We start from the raw sequence: 13,344 nt of genomic DNA on the forward strand, positions 1-13,344 counted from the left end.
ATACTGAGTCCTAAATGAATAGTAGAATTTGATTAGCAAAAGAAGTTTGTCGTTAATGGAGGTGCATGATTAAGACAGAAATAGGGTACGTGTAGCACCCCCTGGTGTCAGTGGAAGACCAGCGTTTCAACCAGAGGGATTATGAAAATATGCATTGCTGTGCCCTACCCTTAGAGGTTCTGATTCATTAGATCTGGACAGAGGCATAAGAATCGACATTTCTAACAAGTTCCCCAGTGATGCTGAGGCTGTGGGACGGGGAACCACACTTTGAGAATCACTGCATTAGAGAAGTTGTGGTTTACAGAGTTGATGGGTAATCTGGGGCCAGAACAATGAGCTGTAATTTGCTTAAGCCATACCACAGGTCATTTAATTTCATGAGACTGAAAATGTTATGAATGTTTAAGAGGAAACATAATATAAATGTGACCCTTTCTCTTGTATATCTTCTTCTTTGTCCTCTGCTTAATTAAAAACAAAAATTATTATACCAAAATTCATTATAATCCATTTTTATGAAGACTTTACTTTAGTGTTCTCTTGATTTTAAAATTAAAATTTTTCAGAAAATCAGTTTGACTCATTAAATCTATCTCATTAAAATTATCTGTTTTAGAAGAGAATTTCTTTTGAAATTTGGCTAAGGTTAACATCAGATGGAAATTAACATGTGTTTAGTGTGTACTTTAGTCTCTACTGGTCCGCCATTCAAAAGGCCAAATTTTATACTGCATTTTATGAAATGAGTTAATCAAAATGCCATTCCTTCTGTCACAGTTTCTGTTGAGGCTTTGAGAAGGAATTTTAGCCTTTAAGAAAACTCTAGATATATAATGGGCTGAAGTTCTGAGGAGAAGGCAGTCCGTAGTTAATAATTCCTGGGACTTCTTTAAGGAATGTGTGCCAAGTTCACAGACTGGTACCTCTGTCAGCATGACATTCCTCTTAGTCTCATTGTTTTTCAGAGAATTTGCTTATTACTAGTTCCTAGCCTTGTGCCTCTGCCTCATGTGAAACTGATTTTTCTGAAACTACTTCCTTCTGTAGGTATAATAACTTATTGGAAAAGTAAAAGATTCCTGTAGTCCGAGGTTAAAAAAAAAAAAAAAGATACGCAGATTGTAAAAGGCTATGAAAATATTCTAGGGACTTCCCTGGTGGCACAGTGGTTAAGATTCCACCTGCCAATGCAGGGGACCACCGGTTCGAGCCCTGGTCCGGGAAGATCCCACATGCCACAGAGCAACTAAGCCTGTGCGCCACAACTGCTCATCCTGCTCTCTAGAGCCCATGAGCCACAACTACTGAGGCTGCGAGCCACAACGACTGAGCCTGCGTGCCACAACTACTGAAGCCCATGCGCCTAGAGCCCGTGCTCCACAACAAGAGAAGCCACCGCAATGAGAAGCCTGCACACCGCTACTAAGAGTAGCCCCAATCACTGCAACTAGAGAAAGCCCGCGCACAGCAACGAAGACCAATGCAGCCAAAAATAAAGAAAAATAAATAAATAAATAAATTTATTTAAAAGAAAAAACCTATAAAAATTTTTTTTAAAAAAAGAAAATATTCTAGATTAAAGAAGGCTAAAAATAACGACTACATGTAATTCCTACTCCTAGACTGGATCCTGTGTTAGAGGGGCAAAAATGCTACAAATGACATTATTACGTCAATGGACAAAATTAGAATATAGTACAGTAGATAAAAGTATCTGTGTGAATTGATAGTTGTACTGTGGTTAAGAGAATATCTCTATTCCTAGGAAATACACACTCAAGTATTTAGGGGTAAAGGGCTATAATGTATATAATTATGGTTCAGAAAAAAACTGATTTCACAGATCAAATAAATGGGGTAAAATGTTAATAGGTCAATCTGGTTAAAGTGTTTACAGGAATTCTTTTACTATGTTTATTATTGCAATTTTAAGTTTATTTACAAATAAAAAGTTTTTTTTTAAAACATGCAGAAAAGTGTAACATGTAAGATTTAAAAGTTTGTTGCCTTTAAGAGAGAAAATTTCCTTTGGGTGTGAAGTGGGGCTCTCAGAAAGCTTTTCTGCCACTTACCCTAAACATCAAAAAAATAGCGCTTAGAGTCAGCACAAGGAGCACATTCTCTGATAGAGTTCTAGATTTCTGTGACCATATCTATAAAATATTACTGATAATTCCTACTAAAAGGCATGATTATGATGTGGTGACGTGAGTTAGTTATATGTTTAACAGAAGGTTATTTGCCAGCATTAAGTATCAGCCAAGTCATGGTCAAAATAATTGTGGGAAATAGGAAACTACTCGGAAGAAAAATAAACTAGGAGAAAAGAAAAGTGTACATCAAAATCTAATCTGAGTATTTTGCCATTGGGGTAAAAATGAAGGGCAGAGACTTAGTAGTTGCTCTTCTGATTAGTCCCACATTAATTGCAGTAAAATGGTTTGGCTTTTAATGAAGTCTATGATATTACTAGAGTCTGTTTATATATCACATTTTGCATTTAATTCTCTCTTGGCTAGCTCCTTTTTTTTTTTTTTAAGCTATGATATATGTTTATGCCCTTGGAAAGCCTTCTCCTTTCCAAGTATTCCTGCCTAGAGTTGCTGTTTCTCTCTCTCTCAACTTTTCACAGTAGTCCAAATGTGTATACTGTCATATTACATGTATTCTCTGTACTCTCCATTATTAATTCAACTATTTTATTTAATGTTATACTCCTCTAAGCGTTCGTCATCACAAAGAATATTAACCATGAGGATCATAAGTAATTAAACTATGAAATTAAATGAAAGAAATTCATTTTTCACTGTGCTGTGCCTTTTACTTTTCCATGCTGAGGTCACCTTCCATTGGCTAGATTTTCATCCCACACAGCCTGAAATTTTTTTTTTTCTTTGTGCATACATTATTGGAGACTTGATAGGCTTGTTATAGTTATATATCTCTCTTAATATTTAAACCTATGCAAGGATGGACTTTTTTTATTGGTAAACCTTATATATCCTTCCAAGTGAAGGTACTACCTCAGGCACATATTAAATGATAACATTAAGCCATTGCAAATAAATCAGTGATTAAAGCAACACAAAATTAGGCCCTAAATTTAAAAGCTTCATGACTACTCCATTGTGTGAATGTCCCCATAGAGATTTAGCTCTGGGACATCAAAATCTGTAAACTTCATCAGGTAGGGAACAGTAGATAGGAAGGAGCACTAGAGGAAATGACTCCAAGTTCATCAGTAACCTCATCTCTAGAAGTCTTTGCAGAACATTGTGCAGCTGTTTAAAAACCAGTCAGTTGGAAATGACGTCTGTATTCCCTTCATTTGCCTCTTTATTGATAAAAATGTATTGGTGCTTTTTAGAATCTAAGTTGCTGAAAGCTTTATAACTCTTGAATTGACGTTTATGCTGTATAAAAGAGACTTAAAAGTATGTGTAAAGATAAATTATCTGTAAAGACATTTAAAATAAGCCACATAATAATGGGTTACTATTGCATGCTTATTTTTCTCCTGTGGCAGTGATGATAATTATGTAAATAGGTCAAAAGCTACATTTTTTTAATTGATAATTTTAACATCAAAGCCTGAAATGAGGAGTTTTTCCACCATTGGATAAATATTTAACCACAGAAGAGTGAGCAATTTAAAACAAGACATGGTCCAGGTAATAGACAGTAAGGGCCAGAATAATTTTTTTAATTGAATCACATTCACTCCAAAGCCATGCATCAGATTCCTCAGTTTATCTAGATTGATGCAGAGTTTAAACAAATAGGAAATTTAATCTGTCATACAAGAACACTATTTTGTGTCTGTTTCTTTTGGCAGATGGAGATGGAAACATGGATCACTTATTGCCAGGCTGTGAAGATAAAAACTGCCAGAAAAGTACCATTTACTTAGCAAGATCCAGAACAAAGCAGGTATATCTACTTGTTTCGTAATGTAAATAGTTATGTTCTTGGAAAAAAATTTCAGAGGTTAGAAGAAGTAACTGAAGAATCAGAAAAGAGAAAAACCAAAAATAAATTTACTTCCTTATTTTAACTTAATGAAATGCATTTAAATCTATTTTTATTGGTTTATTGAGAGAAAAAAGTAGTGGCATAATCATTTCTGGTTAAGAAAACCCACTCTTGATCCTGTAATTAAATGATCTGTTAGCCTTTTATATGCTGGGAATATGGTAAGACACACTATAGCTATAATAAAGGGTTATGTAGAAGAACATCATACCTATTTTCAAGGCTAATCTTGTTTTTATTTGTGATATCTAAATCTGTTTCATTCTCTCGTGCCGACTTTATACCTGTAGCTTGTAGATAAATAATTTAGAATCTGTTAATCACAGCAGAGGATTAATGTGGGAATGATAGGTTATGACATTGAGATTTTTTCCATATTGACAGCACCTGAATGGAAACCAGTAATATAGTAGTAGAATTAATGAGTTATATTTTCTGTTTGGGGGTAATAAATGATAGAATTACATTTTGATTTTTTTAGCCCTTATGGGTAGGAAGTATCACTTTTTATACTAAGACACTAAAGAAAACAAATCTTCCTCCAGTCAGCATTCTAAAAGCATTTAACTCTTACACCCATAACCTTTATTACCTTGAACTTTTTTAAAGTTTTGAATCATTGAAAATATTAGGTCAAGTCACACTTCATCGTTGGTTCATAGCTGTAAGTAAACCTAGTAATTATTAGCCTGTCTTCAAGTGACAGACTACTGTAAGAATATTTTCAAATTACACAGTTCTCTCTGGGCAGATAAATGTCACAGTTCTTTTTTGACTGTTAAGAACGTCACATTAATGAAAAATATTTTACTTCTTAGACCTTAATACATTTACCTTAACAGAAATACTTTATCCTCATTAATAAACTATCAACCTCTTCAGAAACTTGTGAAAACTTGGCATTTTGTGAAATTTCTCATCCTCTTCCAAAACAAGACCAGCAGTTTTTTTCAGAGTCACATGAAACATTAAAACATTTTGATGCTATATAATACTCTTTTGCTTTAAGAAAGATTGAAAAATTTATTAAAGATGCAGACCAGTTTTTTAAAACGGCTCGTTTTCTGTAAATTTGTCTTTGTAGTTAAGCCACTTTTTTTGCTTTTTCCTTGGCAAACTATGCTTTCTTTGGATAACATAGAAAATGTTTGGGATATCCTATGTTCTAAACCTTTTTCAAGAGGCCACTTTTTATGTAGTCTGGCTTAGAGCTATATATATGAGTCACCTGCTTATAAGGACAAAAACATCTGTAGGCATGTTTGGCCTCCTGTCATTTCAAGCCAGCTGCACCTGCTTCTGTTTGGACATCTCCAGGTTATGTGCCAGTATCCATGCTCTTAGCTAATTATGGGCACATCTATAATTTTAATGTGATGATTTCCACTCTTCAGATTTTTAGTTTGCATTAGGTTATTAAAAGTAAAGATTGGGGCATTCACAAGAAAAAGGGATTTCCAAAAGCTCATTTTGAAATGATCCTATTCTCTGTGTTCTTGTTATAATCAATATAGAGATAAAGAATTTATTTAAAATGTAGCTTCCAGCTGTTTTGGTGACAGAGCTCATTCTCTGGGGCAGGCAGAGCTTGTCAGGGCTAGTATTGTTTGGTAAGCCTCAGAGCTGCTTGGCTCTGAGAATGATGACTAAAGTCATCATCATGTATAGGAGGCAAAGCAAGAGAACAAGGGAGACTGTCATGTTCTAATTCTTCCTGAGATGGTCCTCCGAAAGGACATCAGTATTACATGATATTGTAATTTTTTAAATATTCATTTGAGGTTGTATTTCCACTCAACACATTTTAAAATGGCAATTCAAGTATATGATTATCAGCATCAGTTCAATCCTAAGATTTTGTGGTTCTGTGAAAAACCTTCTAAGGCTCTGTGAGCTAGTTCAAAGAAAGATGACTAGTGATAAATTTTAAAGGAGATGATTTTTTTCCAAAGTGTAAGTTACCTGTTTATCAAAGTAAATTATAGTACCCTACCATTTTGTAGTGATAAAGAACTTAAATAAGGTGATGCTTACCTTGAGGACTTTTCGTGGATCATTTGTTTTACAAATGGTGAATTTTTTTCTAAAATGACTATAAAATCTGATTTTTTTTCTCTTAATCCACAGTGGGTTCCTGTCCTACAGGATTTTAGCAATAAGGGCACACTCTGGGGTTTTGTGCCATTTGTGCATGAACAACGACCAACTGAAATACCAATTCCAATTACCCTTCATATTGGAGACTACAACATGGATGGTTATCCAGATGCTCTTGCCATACTGAAGAATACATCTGGAAGGTATGGAAATTAAGTCAAATGAGAAATAGTTGTGAAATATTTTCACTGTGATACTTTGTAGCTGAATGACTCCTAAATATGGTACAGTTCCTTAAATAAGGAACACTGTGAGCTCTGAACTTCTCCCAACTGCTTAGAATACCTGTTCTTTTTCTGTTTTATAGAACAATAAAAGGCTTATTTTTCATTCAACAAAACTTGATCTTTAAAAGGTCAAAATTTTTATAAGTAAATGACTCAGTTACATTTTGAGTCTGAAGACCATGGAGGTTAAGAGTTGAGCCTAGGCTTCGCTCTCAGTCCAGCCACTTAGCACCTGTGTGACCTTGAGCAGATTACCTAAACTCCCCATCTGTAAACTGAGAGTAGTAACTGCACCTCTGTCATGGAGTTGTAGTGGAAATTACATGAGGTAAAAATAAAAAATGAGACAATTAGCAAGATACTTAGCACATGCTGACTTTACTATCAGTGAATGTTGCCTTACTGTTGCTTGTTTTGTAATGGTGTTGAGAATTTCGACATGACAATTGATAATATTTGTAAATACAGAATTTCTGAGTATATTTATTGCATTATCAATGATTTTGAATGTTGTTGCTACTTTTTTTTCCTTAGGTAGAGGTACCAGTAGCTAAACGAATATAGTTAAATTCACAATTACCCTGATCTTGACAGATTCCATAAATATGACTCTTTCCAAATTTTAATGCTTTATTATATTCTTCATATTACAATTAGTTGTATTTCTTGCCCCTTATTCTTTCTTGCCTCGTACATTGTATCTATCCATAATTTTTCTTCTGAGCATTAATTCATTTGTTGGCTCTGAAATTAGTGATGATTCAGCTCCACATTTACTACCAGGCTCATGATGCAATATAACTTTCCTGGAAAAAGAATCAGACTATTGTTGATTTTAACATCAAACAATGTTATCTAGAAATGTGATTTTTAGAAAACCACACATTGTTAGTGACTGTCCCTAAATATTTATAGAAATTATAAAATGTCTGTACTTAAACTTTTCTAAGGACCTTGATTTGAAATTATAATCACTCTGAGTTGTGTTTATAAAACTTTCTAAGGATATGAGCATCATGATCCTTAATAGAGAGTAGTATATACACTCATAACTTATGTGTATGAAACAGATCTTATGTAACGAAAAGAAACTTCTGAGTTGAATGTGATTTTTATTCCTTTTAAAGTGGCACGTAAAAACAAAGAAATGTAAAAATTGCTTTAATTTGAACAATTTACCCTATTCAAAAGAATAAGAAATTACATCTTAAATTCATTTAAGATGTGATTACTTATTCTTAGAAAAACATACAATTTATAGTTTTGTCATAAAAGTTCTTTATCAACATATTCTTCTTCAAACCATCAAATATTTAACTTACCTTTACCATTCAGTAATAACGATGATATCAACAGCTAATTCAGCAGTGAACAAACACTGTGGCTCTATAGGAAACATAAGGTAAAAGACAGTCATAGACTCTTGATGCTTTTATAAAAGCAACTGTTTAAAACCCAGGGTTTCTTTTTTGTTCTTTTGGGATAGATGAGAATTGAAGGATAGATTTGAGTGCATTTCAGTGTTCATTAAATCACTAGATGAGAAATAGCCCTATACTTGAGAGATGTCTGTCTAGGAAAATTCAGCATAATATTTTCTTTGAAACATAGAAGAAGGAAAATAAGACATAGTGTACCTTATAATCCTTTTCTACTGTTCACTTTTGTTGAAAAGCATTTTATAATTTTTAACTGATTTCAAGACTGCTGTATTGCTAAGAAGTAGTACAGGGTTGCAGTTTATAATTTCAAGGGTTGCTACCTGGAGAATCCTGTCTCCTTTTTTCTTCAGGTTTTGAAAATCAGGTAGAGATTAACTACGCAGTTAAGAATAAAATCCACAGTATATGTTTCATGAAAAGAAGTTCTGAAACCTTGGCTTGTTAACTTGTGTTTTTTTGTTTTCAGAGGAGAGTTGCTATTTGGCTTTCTGTTTGTTTTTTATTTTATGGTAAAAGTCTAATTGTTGAAAGTTAACCTTTAGAATCATGTTACATGAAAAAGATCTCTATTAGTGACATTTATAGAGGCAGCAAGTGACTCTAAACAAAATAACATGGTCTGAGGTCAGCCATTTTACATCTGTGCCACCACTGACTGAAAGCCATGGTTTTTTCCCTTGGCTGTCCCATTACTACTCAGTTGCCCTGTGTTTACTCTCATCTTCTGTGTGTAGTCATGTTGTCTTAATTGTCTGAATTTTCATTTTTTTGAAAGAAGGCACACTTAGAATGACATTATTCCAATAGTGTGCTCTTAAGCTAATAATAATTCTGTTTTTAGAATTTTTTAATTTCATGTGTAAAATAACACTGAAAAGATATTTTATGTCCTAAGTCTTTAGTATAGAACTGAAAAACTTTTTTAAAAGGAACTGGAGGATAAATTATAACAAAGAATATTTGAGAACCATTTATCTAATTAAACTCTTATCCTTATGGATTTCTAATCACTATTATTTCTTAATTAGCCAGAGTTACTAGAAAAACTAGTACACAAAAATGAAAAGTTTAATTTTATTTTTGCCCAATATGTGGTATACTAGAAATTTTATTTTATGCATATGTTAGAAAAAACATTTCTCTAAATATTCCCCTAGAAATATTAATGTCATAGGTAAAATTAAATACTAATTTTGAGTAACTATTAGGTTTCTATAGGAAAATTTGATAAACCATATTTAAATTAATATTCTAAACCATATTGTATGATTTTTTAAAATTCAAAACTAACATAGATTGTAATTTGCTCAGAATAAATGCATGTTTGTTTAACACTGGTACTGTAGTCTAGAAGTTGTGTTAATGATTTACTTATCATTTTGTCAAGCGCATACAGTGCATATTTATTCCTTATTTTTAGCATTTAACTGAAGATATAAGAGAGTGACTTTTAGTCTTTGTTCTATTGCATATTAATCAGAATGTTAATATATTTAAGAAAAGTTGTATTGTTATTAATAAATTGAAAGTGGATGAAATTGTAAGCAAAACCTCAGCTTCCAGCAGGGATTTATAGAGAATCCAAATCTAAAAGTACTAAAAGAAAAAAAAAAATTTAAACAAAGGGTTTTAGCAGCAAAGGAGCAGATTCTGAGTATCAGCTGTGAGAGCTCCCAAAATCTGTTAAATGGCAAGTAAATCAATAAATGGCCAAATGCAATATATTCCTTGTCAGTTAATGCCAGGAAGCAAAGGGCTTTAGTTTATAAAGTGATTATCATCATGCATATTGCTTCACAGTAATTTCTATGGGGTGGTATTATCTTTACTTTGTAAGTATGGAAACAGTCTCAGATAAGTCAGACTACTTTTCCAGGATCACACAGTTTCAGTCAGCACTCTAAGTTCACAGAATCTGAATCCTTTTTCTTTCCCTGTAAGAAAAAAATTTAGAAGGAAGTAGTATATAACCAAAAAAACACATTTTTAGCAGAGGTTAGAAATGATGATTTGGGCAGATAGTAAAAGTCTCTCTGACAAGAGAAAGAAGGAGCAAGCTAAGGACAAATGAATAAAGTCCATAAGTTTTCTGAGTCTTGCTGTCAGAGGAGATTGATTATATGCAAGCACGTGGCCTCTTATGTTAGTAATTTGGAAACAAGAGGTATGTTGGTGGTATACATTCAGGCTACCAATATGAAACGATGGAAGAGGACCAGAAGCAAGTCGGGATCTGGAACTTTGTCAAAAAAGAATTACTGGGGACTTTTGCAGTAATTAGCTAATTACCCATTCAGTATAATTTGCATTTTCATCTTCACCCTCAGCTTTATAAAATAATTTAGGTTCACACTAATACCCTGAGTCACCAAGGACGGGTTACATTATATTTCAGATGTTCTGCTTTAGTGGGCAAGGAGATTGATAGTACAGAGGCCTGTATCCACTTGTACATTTCAAGCCACTGTTGTTTTTCATTTTTATTATGAACTGTAACAAAGGGTTTCATATCATTTTAAATTAGATCAAATATCTTACTAATTTTATGTTTTATACTTCAAATGATTCACCATAATCTTTTTTAAATGAAGTTAATCACCATCTTTTCCATGAATGTGAAAATATAACAGACTTCCTAATTTACAATAAAAGAAAAAACATTCCATGCCTATTCTGCCGGGGAATGTTTAGTGGTAGTTTGCAAAATACATCTTGGTAGGCTATGTCACATAATTTCCATCTGTTCAAATGTTACTAGGGAGAATAGCCTGTTTCTGACATTACAACCTACATCGCTAAGTCTTATGCTCTAAATCTTTAACTAATCCTTAGTTAATGAGTAATAACTCTGGGTAGGGAAGTTATCTGCATTCACAGCTTATTGAAGACTGAAGAATATTTTAATATTTTTGTTTAGGGTATTTTATAGAATTATACATAGGTTTAGAGTAAGGTTTTTGTAAAATGTTTGTTTTTCAAAATTAATAAGGGTACTGAATTCAAGAATCATATTCACATCACTTCTAGGTTTAATAAAATGTATTACTTCCTCCTAAGCAGATTAGTATAAAGCCTCCAGAAGCTTTCAGTATGTAATTTTTTTTTTACATCTTTATTGGAGTATAATTGCTTTACAATGGTGTGTTGGTTTCTGCTTTATAGCAAAGTGAATCAGTTATACATATACGTATGTTCCCGTATCTCTTCCCTCTTGCGTCTCCCTCCCTCCCACCCTCCCTATCCCACCCCTCCAGGCAGTCACAAAGCACCGAGCTGATATCCCTGTGCTATGTGGCTGCTTCCCACTAGCTATCTACCTTACGTTTGGTAGTGTATATATGTCCATGCCTCTCTCTCGCTTTGTCACAGCTCACCCTTCCCCCTCCCCATATCCTCAAGTCCGTTCTCTAGTAGGTCTGTGTCTTTATTCCTGTCTTACCCCTAGGTTCTTCATGACATTTTTTTTTCTTAAATTCCATATATATGTGTTAGCATACGGTATTTGTCTCTCTCTTTCTGACTTACTTCACTCTGTATGACAGACTCTAGGTCTATCCACCTCATTACAAATAGCTCAATTTCGTTTCTTTTTATGGCTGAGTAATATTCCATTGTATATATGTGCCACATCTTCTTTATCCATTCATCCGATGATGGACACTTAGCTTGTTTCCATTTACGGGCTATTGTAAATAGAACTGCAATGAACATTTTGGTACATGACTCTTTTTGAATTATGGTTTTCTCAGGGTATATGCCCAGTAGTGGGATTGCTGGGTCATATGGTAGTTCTATTCTTAGTTTTTTAAGGAACCTCCATACTGTTCTTCATAGTGGCTGTATCAATTTACATTCCCACCAACAGTGCAAGAGGGTTCCCTTTTCTCCACACCCTCTCCAGCATTTATTGTTTCTAGATTTTTTGATGATGGCCATTTTGACTGGTGTGTGAGATGATATCTCATTGTAGTTTTGATTTGCATTTCTCCAAAGAAGATATACAGACTGCCAACGAACACATGAAAGAATGCTCAACATCAATATGTGATTTTTAAAATCAGTTTTTACAATATAGAATATCTTAATCAGGCTTTACTTTCATTTTAAACTATTTCTGATTGTACTGTCTTATTCAGTAGCTTCTATACCTCAAATGAGGGAAAATACTAAATTAGCCCAGTATGATGTGGCAGAGTAAAAAATGATAAAATGTGTTTGAAATCTTATCCTGGATGACTCATCATTGAAGAACTCATACTGTTTCATCATGGAAGAACTCATACTGCTATGTTGACTAACCTTCACTCACAAACCAACTTCAGCTTCAGTAGTTGGAATTTGTAAAGCTCATGTTTTCTCTACAGTATGGTTGCCTATTCTTCTGCCCTAACGAATCCCTATACTAAAATGAAAAAGGATCCACTAATTAGTTGTGAGGGAAAAAATTATGTAGATGGTAAGTTAAAACACTGACAGTCTCTGTTAATTCCAAAAGGATATATATTAAATATTATTTACTCTATTAGCAATCAATTTTAATCAATCTATTAATAATCACTCCTGCACTCTGAGTTTATTGGCATGTTGTTACATTCTTCTGTAATTTTTACATTTCCTTTGAGTCCATAGGTGTTTGTAATGTTATTTGCCTTTTGTATTTAATTCATCAGTCTTAGGGCTGGTCTGTTTTATTATTGCATTAATGTCTGTGTTTTTGTTGTTATATTTGTTTAAAAAATTACTTTTATTTTCAATGAGATGGATTTTTCACAAATATTTTATTTCTAATTCTGTATTTAACTCCTTCCCTTTTTTGCTTTTTTTAGATTTATTTTTGTTTTTGTTTTTATTTCATTGAATACTTAATAGAATTTTCCCATTTTCTTAGTTTCTAATAAGTGTTTTTAAGACTCTTTTCTAAGTACTTGACTTCAAACCACACATTTTGATAGGTACGTATTTTGATAGGAATTTGCAATGCAATAACCTTAAGAATGAACAATAAAATTACAGACTCAAACCCTAAGACAGCAATGCAACAAGGACTCACAACACTGCATGGCACAGCATAAGTTCTATGTAGTGTCTACTATTATTTTAATTATTAGTAATATTATTATGTGGTCACACATGCTTTGATTTACTCTTGCCATTTTATGTTTGTATTCATCATTTTTTTCTCATTTTTCTGCCTTCTGTTTGATCATTCAAATTTTTCTTCCTTTTGTAGTTCCTAAGATGGTTTGTATATCATAAATTTCATTTCTGTCGTAGTTGTTACAGTTAAATGTTTAGTACATATATTTAAACTTCATTTTTTTAGTGAACTACTAGAGACAAAACAGTCCTTAAGACAAGATTTTTAGCATACGTTAAAATTCTCTTTCCCCTACCCAGCCCCTCCTCATTCAGTGATATCATCACCATGTTGATATCATCTAGGATTTATCTATTTATGTATTTATTTTCACATTTTGTTGTAG

General features: G+C 33.2%; 1 protein-coding gene across 4 annotated transcripts in view; it reads left to right on the plus strand.

Moving 5' to 3' along the window:
- Nucleotides 1-13,344, plus strand: part of ITFG1 (integrin alpha FG-GAP repeat containing 1) — a 236,288-nt gene that overhangs the window by 111,053 nt on the left and 111,891 nt on the right. For all 4 annotated transcript variants that reach the window (XM_033845061.2, XM_073795662.1, XM_033845062.2 and 1 more), the window contains exons 9-10: nt 3,839-3,933; nt 6,163-6,335. In XM_033845061.2, coding sequence (XP_033700952.1) covers nt 3,839-3,933; nt 6,163-6,335 — 268 coding nt within the window. The remainder of the gene's footprint in view (nt 1-3,838; nt 3,934-6,162; nt 6,336-13,344) is intronic.

The sequence above is a fragment of the Tursiops truncatus genome, chromosome 19 (genome assembly GCF_011762595.2).
Source record: "Tursiops truncatus isolate mTurTru1 chromosome 19, mTurTru1.mat.Y, whole genome shotgun sequence".
Classification (NCBI taxonomy): Eukaryota; Metazoa; Chordata; class Mammalia; order Artiodactyla; family Delphinidae; genus Tursiops; species Tursiops truncatus.